This window comes from Mugil cephalus, chromosome 12, assembly GCF_022458985.1.
Source record: "Mugil cephalus isolate CIBA_MC_2020 chromosome 12, CIBA_Mcephalus_1.1, whole genome shotgun sequence".
NCBI classification, from domain to species: Eukaryota; Metazoa; Chordata; class Actinopteri; order Mugiliformes; family Mugilidae; genus Mugil; species Mugil cephalus.
Window position 1 is genome coordinate 21,985,707 of NC_061781.1, and position 19,734 is coordinate 22,005,440.

The 19,734-nt window shown below is 42.1% G+C and overlaps 1 protein-coding gene across 1 annotated transcript in view; it reads left to right on the top strand.

The window, feature by feature from the left end:
- The window catches only part of slc49a4 (solute carrier family 49 member 4), a 53,818-nt gene extending 34,298 nt beyond the window's left edge, over nt 1-19,520 (top strand). Inside the window, exons 7-9 of the mRNA XM_047602003.1 lie at nt 3,071-3,198; nt 6,718-6,900; nt 17,825-19,520. Of these exons, the coding sequence (XP_047457959.1) occupies nt 3,071-3,198; nt 6,718-6,900; nt 17,825-17,940 (427 nt within the window). The 3' untranslated portion in view covers nt 17,941-19,520. The remainder of the gene's footprint in view (nt 1-3,070; nt 3,199-6,717; nt 6,901-17,824) is intronic.
- The last annotated feature ends 214 nt before the right edge of the window (nt 19,521-19,734 follow it).

The window sequence follows — 19,734 nt, forward strand, 5'->3', positions numbered from 1 at the left end:
AATATCACGCTAATGATGATATTTTATCATTTCCTGCAGGCGCTGGAGAGACAAATGGAATCTGATTCTGCATGACTGAAATGATGCTATCGTTATGAATATGGCTATAAATCCTGTTAGAGGAGTGTAAAAGATAGGCTTTTAATTCTGGCATTACCTCATGAAATGACATGACCCTCTTTACTCGATGAGTAGTGCAACAGAGCCCTGAATTAGATTACCGGGGACATGCAAGCCCACGTGGTAAAGTGTTTCCTTGCTCAATATTACGCTTTCGTATTTCTCGAGCTTATTCAACAAATCCCATTAAAACACGACATCCCTACCCTGTTTGTAGCAAGCTGTTCCGTTTAATTTCAGAACGTGACATGAATCTAATCCGTTTCTTTGAGCTGCTCAGCGCTGTAATGCTAAAAGAGGAGTAAATTCCACATTTGTTGGAGACTGTTGGTGAGTTAAAAAAAAAATTGCTCTTTGAAACAAACTTTGGCTGCAGGATTTAATATATCGGGGCTTTATTCAACCTCAGCTGCAGTTGGAACATTTCACCTGTTTCACTGCAGAACATTGTGTTTTAAACTGGTTTTGGGCGACAATGGGTTTAGCTACAATCCACCAACATATCTGTTTTGCTCTCTTTGCAGCATCTGTGGCAATAAGTGGTAAATACAGTCGTGTTTTTTTAACTTTTCTTCCCAGAGATCCAGCATCCGTCAGTTAAACATTAGCTCTGCCTACCTTCCCCTGCAGAAGGATGAGGAACGCGCTTCATTAACTGCACTCTGACTTGTGATTTTGCACAAGAACGCCTCCACCGACAGCCAGTTCGTAATACTGTAAATGCAGTGACTTTCATCTAACCTGATCAGCAGTTCGTTGGCTCACTTTTTTTTAGTGTTCCATTTTTCCCTCCTTTACGGATAGATTGTTACTTTGTGTGGCTTTACCAAGTTTACAGTAATTTTTTATTTTTATTATTAAGGGAAAACAAAATCCAAACCTACATGGGCCCGTGTGAAAAACTGATTGCCTCCTAACCCTAATGACTGGTTGGGCCACCCAACAGCAACGGCTTCAATCAAGCGTTTGCGATAACTTGCAATGAGTCTTTCACACCCGTGGAGGAAATTTGACCCACTCATCTCTGTAGAATTGTTGTAATTTAGCCTCAGTGGAGGGTTTTCCAGCATGAACCATATTTTTAAGGTCATGCCGAAACATTTCAACAGGGTTCAGGTCAGGACTTTGACCAGGCCGCTCCAAAGTCTTCATTTTGTTTTTCTTCAGCCACACAGAGGTGGACTTGCTCAAGTTCGCTTCAGCCTGAGGTCACAAACAGATGGACGGACACTCTCTGGTAGAATTCATGGTTCCATTTATCACAGCAAGTCCTCCAGGTCCTGAAGCAGCAAAACAGCCCCAGACCATCACACTTCTATCGCCAGATTTTACTGTTGGTATGATGAATGCTGTGTTTTACGCCAGATAGTGTGATAAACCACAGTTCAGTTATGTTTCAACAAGAGGCTCAAACAGTTTTTCACATGGAGCCATGTAGTGATAAAAACATTCATTTAAAAACTACATTTTGTGTTTACTTGCGTTATCGTCGTCTTATATTTAGATTTGTGTGACGATCTGAAGTATTTAGGTGTGACAAACATGCAAAAAAATAAGAAATCAGGAAGAGGGCAACACTTTTTCACACCACTGTCTCAGAGTGTCTTATAATGGTGCTCACTTTTTTAAGTACGACTCTAAATGTGTCGCACATGACATGTTTTGCTAATCGGTGACCGAGCTCTTTATCAGCTGGACTCGGGGACCAGAGGTGGAGTGCGGGAAATAAGCTCCTTATGGCGTTCCTGCTTAAAGGATCAGATTGGAAATAATAGAGGGGAGTGGCCTGTGATCCTCTCCGCAAAGAGACGAGGGTTTGGCCCGGACGCAGGCTAAGGATTTCGCCCAGCTCTGGCACCAAGGGTGGCTGAAGGGTTGTGGATGGTAGCCACTCGGCGGCAGATGGGTGATGCAGATTTTAGGAGTGTAGCTGTGGGCAGAGAAACAGGATCTCTGTGTAGTTGTAAGCACTTGGCCCTCTGACAAGACTGCCCTTTCCAGTAACAGCCATTCTCATTCTCGTAAATAGAAATATGAAGGCTTTAGATCTGTTTATCAGAAAAGACCAGCCAATTCACCAGGCTGTGACCCCCTTATCTTCTCGCGGTGACTCAAAGCCCAAAGGTTGGAATTCAGAATGTGCTGTTAGCATGAGGCAGCGTGGCAGCGGGTGTGAATAATACCACCCTGTAACATTCTCGGTGGAAGTTTTCTCATTATCCACGCAAAGCATGTTTTCCATCACGGCCTGGCCCTCAGCGAACTGACAGAGCTTCACGACCCTAGTTGAACTAATCAGCCACATCCAATGCGTCTTTTTTTTGTTCTTGCGTTAAGTTCATCGTGGAGTTCAGCCCTCTCTTCTCAAGCATCTCGTCTGTGAGCAACAAAACAAAAGTAATTAGTGTCTGTCTTCGCTGCAGGCTTCTGGAGCTTCATCTAATCTTTCCCAAGCATACATATGCATACCCAGAGGAGCAGAGAGGAGCTAATGAACTATGAGAGTTTAGAAGGGGCTGCAAAGAGAAACCGCATTGCTCAAGAGAGTTTGGAAATGGCCCGATGGCTTGTCTCCCTCAATAACATACAATGTGCATCTCCGGTCTGCCTGCTTAGCTGGTGAGACAAATTGAATCAGCTCTAGGAATAGCGTCTCCTTGTGTAATGACAAGTACAACTGACACACTCAAAAACAAGTGGAGGAAAGGAAATGATCGAGCCTCTTCTGTGAAACAATGCATGTCCCCAGTAATAGATTATGACACAAGTCACAGAAGGAAACAGACATTGAGAAATTGCCTGGCCACTCGTATTTATGAATGACGGCCATTTTTTCTGAAGCGGCATTTTTCGCTCACTTTTTGTGTCAATATTTTACTTTGCGGCAGTGTTTGTACCATATTTATTTATTTATTTATTTTTCTTGTCTTTCTCCCTCACCCACTCTTAGATTTGCAGACTCTATCCGCGGGATGCTGAAGCTGATCCTGGTGCTGATGCTGGCAGGAGCCTCGCTGTCCTCCACCTGGTTCACGCTCACCTGTCTGAGCAGGGTCACCCACCTCCCCTCTAGTCCAGGTAGGTCCACAGCGAAGAAAACTTAACATTCAACCTCAAAACACAGACTGGAAACGATAAAAGACGCTGCTGTGGTGCCCAGTTCACAGATAAAGCCATTAGAGACATTAGCTTCCAAAGCCAAACCAATAAGCAAACCAGCATGTCAATCAAAAGCGCTCATTCTAGTAATCATCATCCATCATCATTCTCCGTGCCCTGGAGCTGCTCTCTGTCCGGCCACTGGCAGTCTGAAACCTTTTTCATCCACCTGGCATCTTGTACGAGAGCGATGTGATGCTGCAAGAAAATCTGCCAAAACTCTGATTATCCCAGCGAGGGACGCTCAGAAGCAACACACACAGACGGACCAGTGTGATCTGTAATTACTGTGAACAAGTGACCAGTCTTCTGGTGTAATTTGCATAAAGGTTTTCACTCATTATTGGACTGAGTCTCCGTTAGGCTGCATGTCCCGTTAATCGCATCCAACTGTCACAGTTATTAGTCTAATAACAATTATTAGTGGTGGCCGCTGCCATTTTTGTACAATAGTTGAACTGTACAATCTTTTATTAAGTTATATCAAAATAGCTGCATGAAAGTAACAGATTTGTCATAGTTCTGGTGGAGGTACCAGGTCGGCTCGGCGAGTATCCGGCGCTTCTAGATGACATCATATATGTTCGGCCTGTACTTTTGGCTCCATTCGGGTTGGACTCCAAGATCACAAGTTTAATTTATTTTTCACAGTATGTTTGGAAGATATGGCTTGATAAAGTTTTTTATTTATAATTTAGATTTTTCCACAATAGACAAAAATTACGATGACAGCACAATATTTACAAAAAAAATAATAAAACCACAAAATTATTTGAGTTCAATCGTTCATTGAACATTCGTTCATTTGTATAGTAGGCGCAAAAAGTTTTAAGAAGGTTTATCCTTAAAAAGATTAAATAATAATGCAGTTTTTATCAACTTATCCAAAGAATAAAAGGACAAAACAAAACAAAAACAACAACCACTAAACTGCTAACATCTCCTCTGCATCCACTTCTTCCGGTCGTCCACCCAATGATACTCCCCGAGCAGATCTGGTACCTACACTGCTACAATTTCACCAATTTTGCCAATTATATTTTTAATCACAATTATTTATAATTTAATGAATCCTCAGTTAGATTTATGATTCTACTTGTTGTACAGAACAATCATTTTTCCAAACCTATTGATTATAGCTTAAAAAAAAAAAAATTAACAATTTAGATGTAACAAATATATGAAAGTATTTGTGTCATTTGAATAGAAATACAATAGAGACGGGGAAATTAACAAAAGAAACACCTGGAGAGTCCTATCAAATCATATCCCATGCTCCCACGCTGCTGTGGTCGTGTGTCACTTTCCTTCAAGCGATTTCCCGCTACCTTGTGGGAACAGGCAGCATGTAGCCCAGTGTTATAACATGAAGGGAAACACGCAGGGTTTGATTTGTTTCGTTGAGATTGAATAAAGACGACCAGGGGACACGGTCGCCTTTGATTGCCGCAGAGTGGCACCTGGATTCCACATCACAGGCAGACGGGCGGGCGGGCGGGCGGCTACACGAGGGCCCTCAGAGGCACTGTGATTAAAGGGACGTGCAGGCTAATGGGGAGCTCATTTGAAGCAATCTGCTGTGATAAAGGAGACGGAGGGCGCCGCGATGCTCCAGAGGTGACGGCTGAGTCTCTCTGCACATCCACTTCAATGCACATTCACACGTTTAACTTAAGGTCGGGGCGAAGGACTGCAGCTGAGACGAGACCTTGAAATGCGCTGATTGCTGTTGATTGCAAAATGCTGTATGTAGTAGCTAGTATAAAAGAATTCACCTAAAGAACACCTTTTGAAACTTTATTTACTAATTTCACACACAGTTATACATCTCTAAATTAAAGGTTAGTCACCTGTATTTTTATATTTTTCTGCCAGTTTGGCCTTGAATACTCACGATTATCCCAGCTACAGTCAGCGTGCACATTAACATCCTCAACCTGCACATGGAGCTAAGGAGACAAGCTGCAAACTATGTGGACAGATCTGCATTTGGGTAAAGGAAAAGGAAATTACATTTAAATACACAGTACAATCCGTGAAATGATGGTGCAGAGTGCAAGTAAACTACAAACATGCACAATAAATTAAATCTGAATTGCTGCAGCAGTGTAATCATGACTTTCTTCTGACACTCCGTGCTAGATTGGAACAAAAGCCCCTTCTTATGGAGAGAAATAAATAGAAAAATGTGTCCAGTGCTTAATTAACATATTAACAAAAACGTAAACTAAAGTATTAAGATGGTTCCATATTTGAAATGGATTTTTTATATGAAGTATCTTAAGTCTGTGCCATTGCTCTTGTCGTACTAGCATGTGTTTTTTCATTCAAGTAGATTTGCATGACAACATAATTTATGTTGAATAGAGGGATGTGCATTGACGTCACTTCCTTCTTAGACCACGCCCCCTCCGTGCGAAAACCATGGTGGAATGCGGCAGAAAATGCAGTGAGAACGGGGAAAATGTGCGTTATCAGATCAAATTAAGGATAATTGGACTCGGCAATGACCCATACGAACAAGTGTGGATTTAGAAAGTGGATTAGCCTCAGATTCAGTGAGTTTAAGTTAGTTTGAGGTAATTTCAGTTGATAAATGTAGCTAAATAAGAGATGCTAACGCTAGCCATATAATCATAGACAGTGTCCAACCGGACGTTAAAAAGATGATTAAAAACTTAAAAATACCTGACGCTAAATGTGAACCTCGACACCAGGTTTCTGTGCCTGGATTCCAGTTGTTTTTTTCGTAATGCAGCGGTTCATTTACTTCTCTTTTCTTTGGCAGAGATATCTGTAAAAATATATCTCTGACTGCTTTTCAAATCTGTTGGTTCAGTCAATCGCACAACCGCTCTTCATCCTTTTTAATTAATTTTACAATTTAGATGCTATTAAAGCCTGTGATTCAAACTAATGCTGCTAATCTCCATGTTCAACTTTCACTTTTTGCAACCCAGTGCCCGTAACCATGGAGACTTCAGCTGGCTGTGACGTCACGTACATATGGTTAAAGAAATAACATCCAGCCTCAGATCCAAGTACATAATAATGCATTAATAACAATGATCAGAAAACCAGGACTTACACTTAAGGTGTGACCTGTTGTCTGGGTTGCAAACTGACCATTTTCCATCGACACCTCTGCAGTATTTTGGTTGTATTTCTGGTGAATTGCCACCTTCAGGGATGGCTTTCTAAATGAAATGTTGTTTCAGGATGAGTGTTCATCATAAATCTCCGCCGGCGAGAACAAATGGTAGAGTAGAAAGCCTTGGAAGGTGGAATAAATCACTGCTGCTGTTTCATAAACTTGACCAGTGTGTCATCCATTTTTTAAAGGATTGCCGGGATGGGATTTGATACCACACGACAAAAAAAATCTCCCAATTCCGCTATAACTTATTTTGTTTTGCTGTTTGTTTTGCCCTTTTGCAGCCATCCTGTACACGTCCTGCATCCTGGTTGGCATTTTTATTAATGGCAGCGTGCCGATATTCTTTGAGCTCTTCATCGAGACGGTTTACCCGGTCCCTGAAGGCATCACCTGTGGAGTCGTCACTTTCTTGGGGAACCTGGTCACTGGCCTGTTCCTCTTCTTCCTCACCCTTCACGCCGAAGGTAAGAATACATGAATATTAAGTGCCATTTTTTGTGAGAAGGGATAAATACATCTATTATTGTCTATATTCCTTTTTTTATCCAGTGCAATTTTAGTGTCATGGGGTTACAACATTATTACTTAAATTCTTCCTTTCATTTTCATTTTATTGCTGCTACAAAAGTCTGAATAAGTGGACATTTTTGCTCGACTCAGAAGCTTTCAGGGCCCCCTGCAGGTTTCTCTCTCATCCAAAAACCGTGGGCTCCGTTGTTTTCCGAAATCCACTCCGAGTCCTGCAGATGCTGCGGATAATAGACAGACAGCGGGAAAATTAGGTTCCAGCGCGAGTGACACATTCTGTGTGAAGGAAACTTACAGATGATAATTTAGTCTGAGCTTTACATTTGACAGAGGTTGATATATTAATTCAGCCCCACAGCAGAGAGCGGCCCTGTCATCTGCCTGTTTCCTGCCTCTGCAGCTTTCACAGGAGGAAACCATGAGTAAACCGAGCGCAGTCGCACATGTGAGCAACTGAGTGTGTGAGTTAGTTTGTTGGTACACGTGCGTATGTTTTTCCACATGATCTTTGCCCACATGTCTTCAATTTCCCTGTATGCTCAGAGTTTGTTCAGCGCCTATTTGCTGTAAGCACAGATCCTACTTCTCCCACCCTCTTTCTTTGAGTGAATAACAGATACATTTCCATTCTCATAAATATTCACAAGCGTCATATTCTTCCTATGCCTCCGGATTGCTACAAGGCTACTGACAGCTGCCGCCTGACAACTGTATCTCGATCCGGCCATCTGGTTCGTTGTGCCGCTGCAGGTGGACATGAATGTTTATTGACCTGAACAGCCAGGGGCCTGGAAGCCCTCGAGACACACTAACAAGTACGACAGTCAGATCACGAAACCAGCTTGTTGAAAATAACCAGGTGTCAAACACGATGCACACTCCCCCATCACGGGAAGATTTCAAGGCTCCGGCAATTATTTTTGATTGATTTATCAGTCTGTCATATTTCTGATTATGTGAATGATCCTTTACGTTTAAATTCATACGTGGAGGTTTTCGTAATTCTTGCTGTGGACCCCAGCGTTTTATTTCTTTTCCAGTCCAATACATATATTTCTGAGAGTGTGTGCGTAGAGTAATTTGAGAGTCCACGTGCCTCCCGGAAATTCAAAATGTGTAATTAAAGAAACCCTCTCCCTTTGTTTGTGCGCCTCCTCATCTGTGAGCAAATCCTTTAGCTCCCTGGATGGTATATTCTAAAAAACGTACCTGCTGCCGTCCCTGATTTCTCACCCAGGCACATTTTTGATCAATTCTGAGCTGTAATTGTTTTCCTGCCAAGGCGGCTCGTAAGGTTACCAGCAGCTGCCAAACACGTTTGGCTCGTAGTCGGTCCTGATTCACCGCAACGAGTTTCATTTGAGGAAGTCGGGTCAGATTATTTTGGGATTATAGAATTAGATTTTTCACTGAAAAGTATTTCTGTCGAGGCCTAACTTTGCACTAGAGAGACGCAAGACAAATCTAAACACGTTCAGTATGAAGGGTTTATATGGATCTACTGGCACAGATTTACTATAGTGTTTATAATTGTGTTTGAATAGTTTATAAATCACCTGGTATTCATATCTACATATGCAGCAGGTCCTTTTCCAAGGAGTCTGCTAAAAAAAATAGCTATAAAGAGGGACTTTCATGTTTTATGATGAAATGAGAGTCTCCGTGGTTACTCCTCCTAATGTGCAAACTCACCAACCTGACGTCAGGAAACTTAACAGATAACAAAGGCCTGACCTCAATCACATCACCTGCATCTGAGTTATAAGGCTACACTTGAACTCCTGGCAAAGACTTCAGCCACCAGAAAAAACTGTTGATACCAGAAGGCTGCAGTAATCTGTGTTAATTATTCAATAAGGAAACCTGGTTGGATGTCACCACCTCTCCAGAAATTTAACTGGTAAAATGTGTGACACAGTGGAGAAAGAAATTCGAAGCAAGCATAAACTTGATATGTAGCACATGACACAGTGACAGGTGTTGAATTATACTTTAGATAAAAACTAGCGCCCATGATATCTGTTGTTTTTCACCAGTAGTGTGAAAGCAACATTAAATAAGGAAGAACGAGGAAGACATTCAGTTACACTGTTGCATCCTCGCTGCTTGAATCCTTTAGATCAGTGGTTCCTAACCTCTTTTCCTTGGAGCCCGACTAGTATCTAAGAATATTATTTTTAAGTCCTTTGTTTGCAGTTAGAACACATTCTCCTAGCTTCATACATTTAGACTCCATCTTTCCGACAACATTCAGTGCGTTTACATGCAGAGCTTAATGGAGCTGTGCTCGTAATTCAACTTTCTGAATCCTGTCATTGTCCCAGTTTACACGCAACAGAGAACATGGAATAAGTGATGGGAACATGTCCTCCTCCACACTAGGTGGCGATATGTGTCTTGTCAGTGGGTTAATACCATGTTAATGCGGCCGCTTTCCACTTGACCTATTACGTGATATAATAAACAAGAGTCGTTCATGCGGCATTTCTAACAACAACAACAAGATGGGTAATAGTTCAGCTTTCTATCTCGTACATAATGTGTGCTGCTACTAATGGTGCAGATAAGACGTTAAATCATCCAACTCTGAAATGTCAGACTTCACGTTACAGGTTAACTTGGAGGAGAGAAAATCATTTTGGTGTATTGTCGTCGTTTGCTCAACATTAAAATATGTGCAGCAGCTATTTTTTATTTTGGACCTAATATTTTAGAGCTAATTTTTCCTGAGTTGTCATGAATGCAGCATCAACAGCTGGATTTTCCCACCATCACTCAATTCACTCAATCCACTCAATGGACTGGTCGAACCTGACAATATTCCACATCAACATTTTCCTTTTCTAAACGTTGATCTTTTTCTTTTAAATCACGATCAAACGCCACACACCGGAGATCCGACACGGTACCAGAATACTTTATAATGTAGAATACTTTTTAAAAACTGGTGAAGCAGGTGAAAACTGATGGTGAGCTCAGATCAGACAAGTTTTTGCGCACCTCAGGTTGGGAACCACTGTTCTAGATAAATGAAACGAATCATATTAAAAAAAAGAAGAAGAAGAGCACTGCAAATAATGTAAATGCACAGTAAGCGGGGATCATCCTTTGATTTGGCAGGTGGAGTTTGAAAGGTTGAGAACTGAAGCCCGAGGGACGTTGAGAAAAGAAAAAGAAAGAAGAGGAGTTAAAGGGTAACTCAAACAGAAATGAAGCTGTTTGAAAATTGCGATCCAGGTGACAAGCAGCGTATTTTGAATCCCTCTAACCGGTAGCATGTCAGCGCGGTGATAAATCATACATTAGACAGCAGCATATACCAGGTGTGGAGAGACGGGGAGGTTGAGAGGAGATGGAGCAGCTGCAGGCCAGCGCACACAATCAGAAGAGTAGGCCTTATAAAGAATACATGATCCGCCCTCCGCTCGCTCCGTCTCCGCTGAGTGATGGGCCGGCGGTGAGCTTGAAGCTGTGTGTGCATCTGAATGGGTTGTATGCTTTTTTGCTCTTAACTGTGCACTTGGTGCCGCTTCTCTGTGGGCGTGTTCGTACTGTACAAGATTGTTTTTTAGTGCAGAAGCCGACGTGTGCGTTAGTGTGTGTTAATGTGTGTGTGTGGGGGGTGAGGCGAAGATCCTGACAACCTCCCTGCGACAGCCAGGGGGAAGATCAAGCTGTGGCGGCGCGAGGCTTTTGCCGCACTTTCCCTCACTTCCCGCCCTGAAGTTGTTTAATAGAGAATGGTGCATGGAAGCTTTGCAGCCAGAGAGTTCTCGCTGCTGCAGGCATCGTAACGTATGTCAGGGATAACTACCCCAGTGGTAGACAGCCACCGACAAAGCTGTAGGTACATGCGAGCAGCCGTTGCCTGCAGGTCAGAGCTGTTGGAACCAGGCAATAAAACAACGTATCATGCATATCATGATATAAGTCATCGTAAGTTATTGATCCCGGTGGGAAATTTTTTTGGAGGAGTCACGAGATAAGAAGGACATTTATGAAAATATAAAAATTAATTAAGAATGAAGTAAAATTAACATAAAATATACAGTAAATAAAACATTTAGCTAAAGGGTCTTGTGTGTCCGAGAGGCAGTGCAATCAGCCGGACCATTAGTGCAACCACAGTTAGAGTCGTGTGTTCTAATGGCTGTGGAGATTAATGAACGTAGTTATAACAAACACAAGTCCATAACTGGAGTAAACTGCATATCTGTTTAGGATTATTTAAGGATTAAATTAACTGGGCAGTGTTTGTGAGATTCAATCAAAATAAACCACACGCTAGTGAAGGAAACATGCAGCTCGATGGCGCATAGGAAAAAGGTATAGAAGGCCTCATGTACGCACAAAATGTTTGTTATGTATTATTTATCGGTGGTCTGAGCAGCAGTACATGTAAAGAAAACCTCCAGGGTCACCATTCTCTCATGTTGTTGCTTTAAGTTTCAATGATGATCAGCACAGATGATGATCAGCGTATTTCAACTCACCACAAGTACAGAATGTATGTCAATTAATTTAGATTCTCATTTTAAACGTTACATTTATAGTATTTACCCACCTTCTGATTATTATATATCAAACTACATTTTAAATTAAATTAGAACCATGTTAATCTCATGTGTAAACCATGGATTGTGTATGAAGATGGATGAACCCAGCGCTAAGTCAAGAAGTTGGCAGATGTGCAAGTGATATTTGGCACCATTAGCAAAACAGTTCCCTTAATTATGCATAAATTAAATCCTGAAAAGAATGTGGAAAAAGTAAAATAAAACACTGTCCTCCCAATAGACCAAAACAGTTTTTTTTGTACCTGGTGTTTTTATGTCTGCTGTAAAGTTGGACAGACTCAAGTGGACATTTGAGGAACTGCAGTTTTTTTTTTTTGCATTGGCCTAATTTTTCAACCTTTGTAAAAACAGTGAATTCTTCCGTTCACTGCAGCCAGTGAACAAACAGGCACATTGTCTGTAAATTAGCTGCATTCAGGTCTCTCGAAGATATCCGTAACCGGAGAGATGACTACTGCGAAGATTAATTTGATTGTTATGTAAATTCCCATTGAACGTATTCTAGTGCGCCGTCTCATTACTCTAATTTCCTCTCTGTTGTCCCCGTAATTGATGTGGCAAACAGCACGCAGACTTCAAAACTGATAAATCTTGCATGAGCCTCGTCTTTTCAAAACCCTTTCACCTCCTCGCATTGAAAATGGGCAACTTCGGCCCATCCATTTCCATTTCTTTCCAGTTTACAGTTCATTTTTTAGGGTTTTCCTTTTGACTGCCTCGTTATGCGCTTTGAATTATGGCTCCCTCTCTCCGAGAGCAGGCAGACGTTTATGAATTTACCTCCTTGACCATTTTAATATCCGTGAGAGGCTGGTCTTGGACCAGTGAGCTCCGACGACTAGCCCATTGACTCTGTCGCATTTTAAAAAAATCCACAAAGTCTCTGAACCATGTGACTCAGAAACATGAATGGAGCCTCCAGGCCATATATCTGCACTTGTCGCTTCTTTTCGATTTCATCTCCTGTGTGTTTGTGTCGTTTAGCACCGAGTGTCGGGTGGAATACTGAGCAGCTGAGAGGTATTGTGGCGCAAAAGTGCCTGCGAGTAAGAAGAGAGGAGGGGAGGGAAGGGAAGGGTGGCATGGAGGTTCCACTAAGCTGAGAGTTGGTCTCCTTCATGGACTGGAAGCACAAATTATTCAGCACTGAGGAATAATTGCTGCAGTACTTCGGTCCCAAAGTTTTTTTTTTTTTTTTTCCCCTTTTCTGCTAAACTTTGCATCCTCCTCTGAAGTGAAGATGCCTTTGCAGACTAACCTTTTCAACCCCCATAAGGACTTGAATCACGAGTGAGACCCACCAGTGACGGAATAAATGAACAGCAGTCCACTAACTCTCATATATTTGCAGTCATTATCAATAACCTGACTGTTATCATGCAGGAAGTGTGCGCACCAACCTGTTGATGTACAGTCGATATTTCTGCATGCGCCTTAATGACAAAGTTTTGTGACGGATGTCTTTCTTCTTTACACGGAGCTGGTGCAGCCCAGTCGTCTCACACAAAGGCCGCAGCCATAAAGGAGAAGTGAGCTTCATTAATTATAATGCTGCACTGACCTCAATTAAGACTGATTAAAGCCATAGGATGCCCGTCGGCACACGGCTCCGTCTTCATCTGTAACGCCATTCTGTTGACGGTGGCGGCTCCAGTAATTGGCTGTTAATATGATGAACTGTCAAAATGTGTCCTCTGAACATGAAGGCAACACAGTGAACCCGAAGTGAAGTATAGTTCATGTAACCGATCATCAGTTGAGTCGACATTTAATTCCGGCTGTGGAATCATCATCATCACCTACTCCTAAATTTTTAATTAAAGTCTTGTGGAATTTAAAAAAAAGAAATGATAGAAAATGTAAACATTGGTACATTTGTATTTTTCAAAATTTACCAAAACTTATATCCAAATGCACCACGTGGCATTCACAGTCCAGCATCTTAGGGTCGTAACACACTTGGGCTAGTGACTGGCTCTCGACACATGTCCGGTCATCGGTGCCCTTGCTTTTGAGGTGTGTGCACCAGCTCAGTGAATCAGTGCCACAAGAAGAGAAAGAATAAAGTCGGAAGGTTACACCATAGACAGTGTGAAGATGGAAGGTGGAACAGCTTCTCAAAAGTGAAGCCAAAGCAAGTAGAGCTCCCCCTGGTGTCCGCCTGCAGTATAGGTCATAAGCTCCACCTCCTTTTTGGTTTAAGTTATTTGTTGCCATAGAAACAGGATGTGACATATAGGCAACCCCTAGTTGCCATGCCAACCGCTCCATAAAGTGATCCCAAGGGACTATGAAAAAAAAAATAGTGCAGTGTGTAACTGGCTGGACGTTGGTTGTACTCAATGCACTGTGTTCATGTGCGACTGTACAGGCTCAAGTTTGGGAAGCTCTCCGGGTCTAACAAAGAACGTCACCTGAGTGTGATTCAGTTCAATTCAAGATGCAGAAATGCACTGTTTACTCTTTTATTTCTGTTTCTGTAATTCCTTCTGTATCCGTTCACTCCATGAACGCCACTGCAGACCTCAGGTTAATTATCAGGTAACATCATACACTGTAGGTGACTAACTTAACCCTCAGGCACACATCTATTTTTTGTGTAACAAAGTCTACACAAATTTTGAAATTTAAAAAATAATAATAATAATTCTAATGGTCAAGAGAGCACTGAGAAAAACACCACCCTCATGTAACCTTGGCAGAAAAAAACATCCATGTCCAAAAACTGCCATAAAACTGTAACTGATTATTTTTTTCTGTATAAATCTCTTAAACCACTTCAGCACTTTAAAAAACTACCACAGATACCCTTTAAATGCCAGTTTTATTACTTAAAGTCACTGTTGTTGTTGTTTATTTATAAGAAAAAAACTAATGTTTGGAGGCTGGAGTGTTTTTATTTAGTATTTATTAGTATTTAAAATAACTGCGTCAGCACTTAGTGTAAAAACACACTCATCCCATTAGTTAAAAATAACAAAGTTTTAAGACTTTTCTCAGGTTCTCATGTGTTTCAAAGTCAGTCGTCGTCACCTGAAGTGCCTCGAGTTTAGACCTAAAATATTTGGCCGTGGCTGCAGCCATGCTTTCAGCAGTGATCAATAATGTCTTACAATCGACTTTAAAGCAAACAGGTGATCTGAGGAGCTTTGATTGTCAGAGAGTTGCCTCTTTCTTTGCTTCCTCCTTTTATCTCAGCTGCTCTAATCTTCCCCCTTCATCCTCCCTCCTCCTCCCTCCTCCCTCCCCCTCCTCATCAGCCCCCTTCCTGTTTTGCTTCCCATTCAGCCCAACTTTTTTTTTTTTTTTTGTTCCTCCAAACTTCTTTCCCTCCGCGCGTCACAGAGAATGTGTCTCTAACTTTTAAACGGACAAGCCTTTGTTGGGCGAACATGTGAGGAAAGTGATTTAAGACGGAGACTCGCAGGTCAGATAAACACAACTCCATTAACCCGCCTCCACGCCGGGCCTCCTGCTGTCCGGCTCGCACGCTCCTGATTAATGAGGCTGCTTCAGGAGTCTTGACTTCCCCTCCGCAAACACTCTCACCCAATCCCTCAACTCCCCTTTCTTCTCCAGCTCCCTCCCCTCGCCTCCGTTTTGCCCCGATTTATCCTTTTGCTTTCATCTTGACACGTCTTGCCCCGCGTTATTTGTCCTCGTGGAGGAGGTGAAGCATCGAAGGTGGACGCCTTTTAACCCAGACTCATATTTTACCCCATGAGTGCTCTGCGCAGACTAACCAGCCGTCACTTGATGCAGGGATTTGGGGGGCGATGTGGGCACATGGTCCTGGTGCGTGTCCCTGGACTCTGCTTCTTGTTACGACCTGATTTCTCTATATTTACACTGGCTCGTTAACTGAGCAGCTGCCCCGTGTCCTGGCAGAGGCGCTGCCCCTTTGCCAAAGAGGTTAGATTCAGCCCAACGTCTCTGTCAGCGCCTCAAACTTCTGCAACTTAACGTATTGATTTCCTGCTGGTTCGGACTTGACGCCCACGCTCGGGTTTGTGTTTGGCGAACTTCTGAGCAGCTTGTTTGTCTGAGCAGCTGATGAGTTAAGATGCCGACAGTTCGGCTTCTTCCCCCCTCCCTCCCCCTCCCTCCCCACCGCCACCGTCTGCCCTCCAGATTCAGGCGTTATTACCAGACAGCCAGAGCACCTCTCTCCTGGTTAATGGAGCCTGAACGGAGCCGAGAAAATACAACACCTCATTCTGCACCATGTTTAGGTTCAAGTGTAGGTCAATGATAATAGGGAACGCTGCCGATGTCATTGAATTATTCGGAATTGTTATGAAAGACGGCACAGGAGGCTGCTTTTATTTCCCGCGTGGTACGTCAGGAATCCCTATTGATAGGGCATTAGTCCTGGTTGTACTCATAAATCACTGAATGTCACATCGTACTCATCAAGTATCTGAATATTTATAGATGACTCATTTTTCTTTTTGAAAACAGTCAATATGTTGTACCTTTCTATTAAGGGATAGTTTAATTAATAGCTTTAATTAATAGCTCACCTCCTGTTCAGATTTTTTTTTGTCATAGCAGGACATTTCCATGGGAGAAACTTGGTCTGGAACATAGTCTGTATATAAATATGGACTCGTCCTCACGTCCTTGCATTGGCCACACTGATGCTGGTTTCCAGGGATACGGGCAGCATCATCTTGAGACTTTGGAGCCAGAGTCTGATCAGCATGTTTTCATTTAATTAATACTACGCTCAGCTCTACCTCCACCATTTACAAAGATTATACACTGTAGTTATTCATTTATACATTTTTTTTATACTGGACCGCTTCACTGAGTGGTTGGCATGGCAACTTGTAGTCATCATCATCATCATATTTGACGTGTATTTTATTGTTTTAGTTTTGGCTAGTTTGTTTCAGTCCCTCCCACTAACATGGAGGGGGTGGAGCTTATGATCTATACTGCAGACAGCCACCAGGGGGAGCTCTACTAGCTTTGGCTTCAGAGCGGTATATTAGAGAGAGTCTGGCCAATTCAACGTGTGCTACCTCGGAGGGAAGATTCTACAGTGTAACCCTATGGGGCGGATGTGCTATGTTGAAATAAATGTCTTATTTTCACCATTAACGGGCCTATAAATGTTGTTGCCAACATCTGTCAATATGTAAAAGGCCCTCACTTTAATATCTACTTTAAATATCTTAAATGAGCTGTAAAATGCTTTGTAGCTCCAATCACCTCATCAGTCATGGAGCTGTGTTTACCTTCTCCTCAGTCTCCGTGTTCATCCATTAAAAGGTTGAAATTACTCAGAAAAATTATAAATACTCAGAAATAGAGAAAATTAAACTAGTCTGACTTTTATTTAGTGTTATCATTAATATTATCATAACATTAGCACACTAGCAATAATAACTTATTAACCAACGTAAAGTTTCCTGTCAATTAAATGTGTCTATTTACATGGACATAAATTACATGAACACATGGATTTCACAGTTTATATGACGCTATATTTTACTAAGCCTTTAGTCTAGATAACTAGCTAGCATAAGGTTAGCATAAGGCTAGGTTAACTTCAAACTTCATTCATTTGTAAAGCAGCGTTTTTGAGATCAAGGTTCACATTAATGATGGTGTGACTTTATTTTTTCTGTATAAAATCTTAACAAACGTCAAAGAGAGACATTGACATTTACCTCATCACATAATAGGGAGAAATCAGTTGACATCCAGTTCTTCCTTTTAATCTTCTGCTCCATAACTTTCTCTGTTTTTGAGTTTCTCCGTGTTTTCCTGATCCTGTACGGCTGTGTTATATTCTAACTTTTAATCCAACTTTATTCTCTGTTATTCTCACTTCTCTATGGGTGAATATTGGTTAGATGTATCTAACATGGCGCCCATGAAACACGTGACCAGCTCAGAACCAATCAGCACAGAGGGACAGCTCAGACGCGTCATTCTCTAGTAACATACGACTCTGGGAATAGCTCCATTGGGAACTGATTTTGCTTTGAATCACCTCATTTGCTCTGGCATTATTGCGGTGATGGCAAAATAATCGTGGAGTTGTGTTTATTTACTGATTTGTTTACTGATTTGCTGTAGGACTAATCCAATTACTCGCAGATGTGTTTTTATTTCTTTCTGTATCTGTTGAAATACTCCCCATAATGAAATCCTAATGGTGTGTTACCAGACTAATACCTGCGTACATCCATCCCTTCATCTGGATATGAGCTAAAAACAAATCTAACCTCACCCTTTCCTTCCTCTCTTTCTTTCTTTCTCCTTCCTCCAGAGTTGTCGTGGCTGAACTGGTGCCTGACCGGCTCCTGCCTCTTCAGCCTGGTGCTCATCCTCTTCTTCAGGGAGTCCTACGACCGCCTCTACCTGGACGTCTTCGTCTCCGTGTGACACTGCTGACAAAGAAAAAACACAGGCCAACCTGAGGAGAGAAGAAGAGGAAGAAGAAGGAGAAGGAGAGGAGAATTATTCTTGCACAACGAAGAGGAGAAAAGGGAGGCGAAGGAGAAGTGGAAACCCCACGTTCTTTTTACGTGTAATATTTGTTTTTACCATGTGAATATATATATATGTGTATATATACAAATAACCATGGTGATGGATACCTGTTGTGTGGCCACTACAGCGAAGAAGGATCCTACGTCAATGTTTACTCTCCCGATCCATCGATGCCATGTGACTGTTTAACCCCATTTTTTTTATTTGTTTGTGTGTAAACAAACAAACTTTTGTAAATGTTTTATTCTCTGAACAACGCACAGTTTCACTAATATAATATTTAAAGCCTAACCCCTTCCCTAACGAGTGACTGGACTGACTCCAGCTCAGCATCGAGTCTCCTGACGAGGAAGTGAAGAGCGACGACGGACAGCTTCTTCAGCCAATCAGCAGGCCTGGCTGTGCTGAGTTGCTCCTGGTGTATTTAATGCTGCTAACCGCAGGCCTTGACTCACTGGGGAAAGCAAAACCATCGCGACACTGTTAACTGACCTGTGATATTGCCTGTCACCGAGAGGCAGGTGCTTATTATGTTTTATCGTGCTCTCGAGATGAGTGTTATGCAAAAAACTATCCACCAGATTGACGATTGGACGCCGGCCAGAGACCTGGTCCGGCCACGGACTCGGCTTCGACCGAGCTCTTCACGTGGAAGGAGTCTTTTTAAATGTTCGGGTTTTACTAGCGGCGCAGCCTATTTATAGCTAATTGTGTCAATTTCTTAGAGGTTAGTATTTTAATCCGACGTTCCAATTAGTTTTTCACAGTTTTTAATTTGATTTGTTTTCCTTAACAGCGTGCCAGTATTTATTGGAAGTGTCTCAACGCTAACACAGTTAACACCCGGTTTCAGTGGAAACGGGATGTTCGGCGACAGTTTTAACCGCAGATGAGATGAGATGAGATAAGATGAGATGAGGGAGCTTGTGTTGATGTACAGACTTGAGGATTGTGTTGTAATTGCCCCTCTATGAAGCATCAGCAGGTGTTTTTTGCAGCAACTCAGAGGCCTGAAAAAAAAAAAACCTTAAGGGAAAAAAAAACAGCCTCATAATTGTAAAGAAACACATCTCTGCAAATGAGAAACATCTGTCTCAAAGTTCTCTCTGACTTGGTCACATTTGTTCTACTCTGCAGCATGTTTATGTCTTTCCTCTGGAGTTCAGTGAAGCTCTGTAACGTTGGTCTTTTTATTTTATTTTTTTGTCTGTTTGTCTCTTCTCCTTGTACAGAAACTGTTTACCTTTTTTTGGACGTGTCGCCTTAATTGCTCCGTGCAGTGCGTTCAGCCTCCCTCTCTTCCACACTGTGACCATTTTATCCGTGGAGTTCGTAACAAAGGTCATGTCCTGTTCTGTGGACGCGTTCAGGCCGAGTCCCAGTCATTACTGCCCTTGTACCGTGGAAAAAAGAACTAACGTGACTGTCAAATATTTCCAGCACCTTATTAAAAGTGAACATTTTACAAATAACACCTTTCTCTTGGTCTTTCACTTGTTCGTGAGCTAATGAAGGTTAGTTTAAAACATGTACTTCTGCGTATCTTTTAGGCGTTTGACATTGGTTTGTGACGTTCGGTGCATTCAGAAAGTTAATTAGCAGAGTTAATTTGTGGAGTTTGCCCTTCAACTTTCTCTTTTTACTTGTGCCACCTTCTTCCGTCTGTCTTTCAGCGGCTTATCCGTT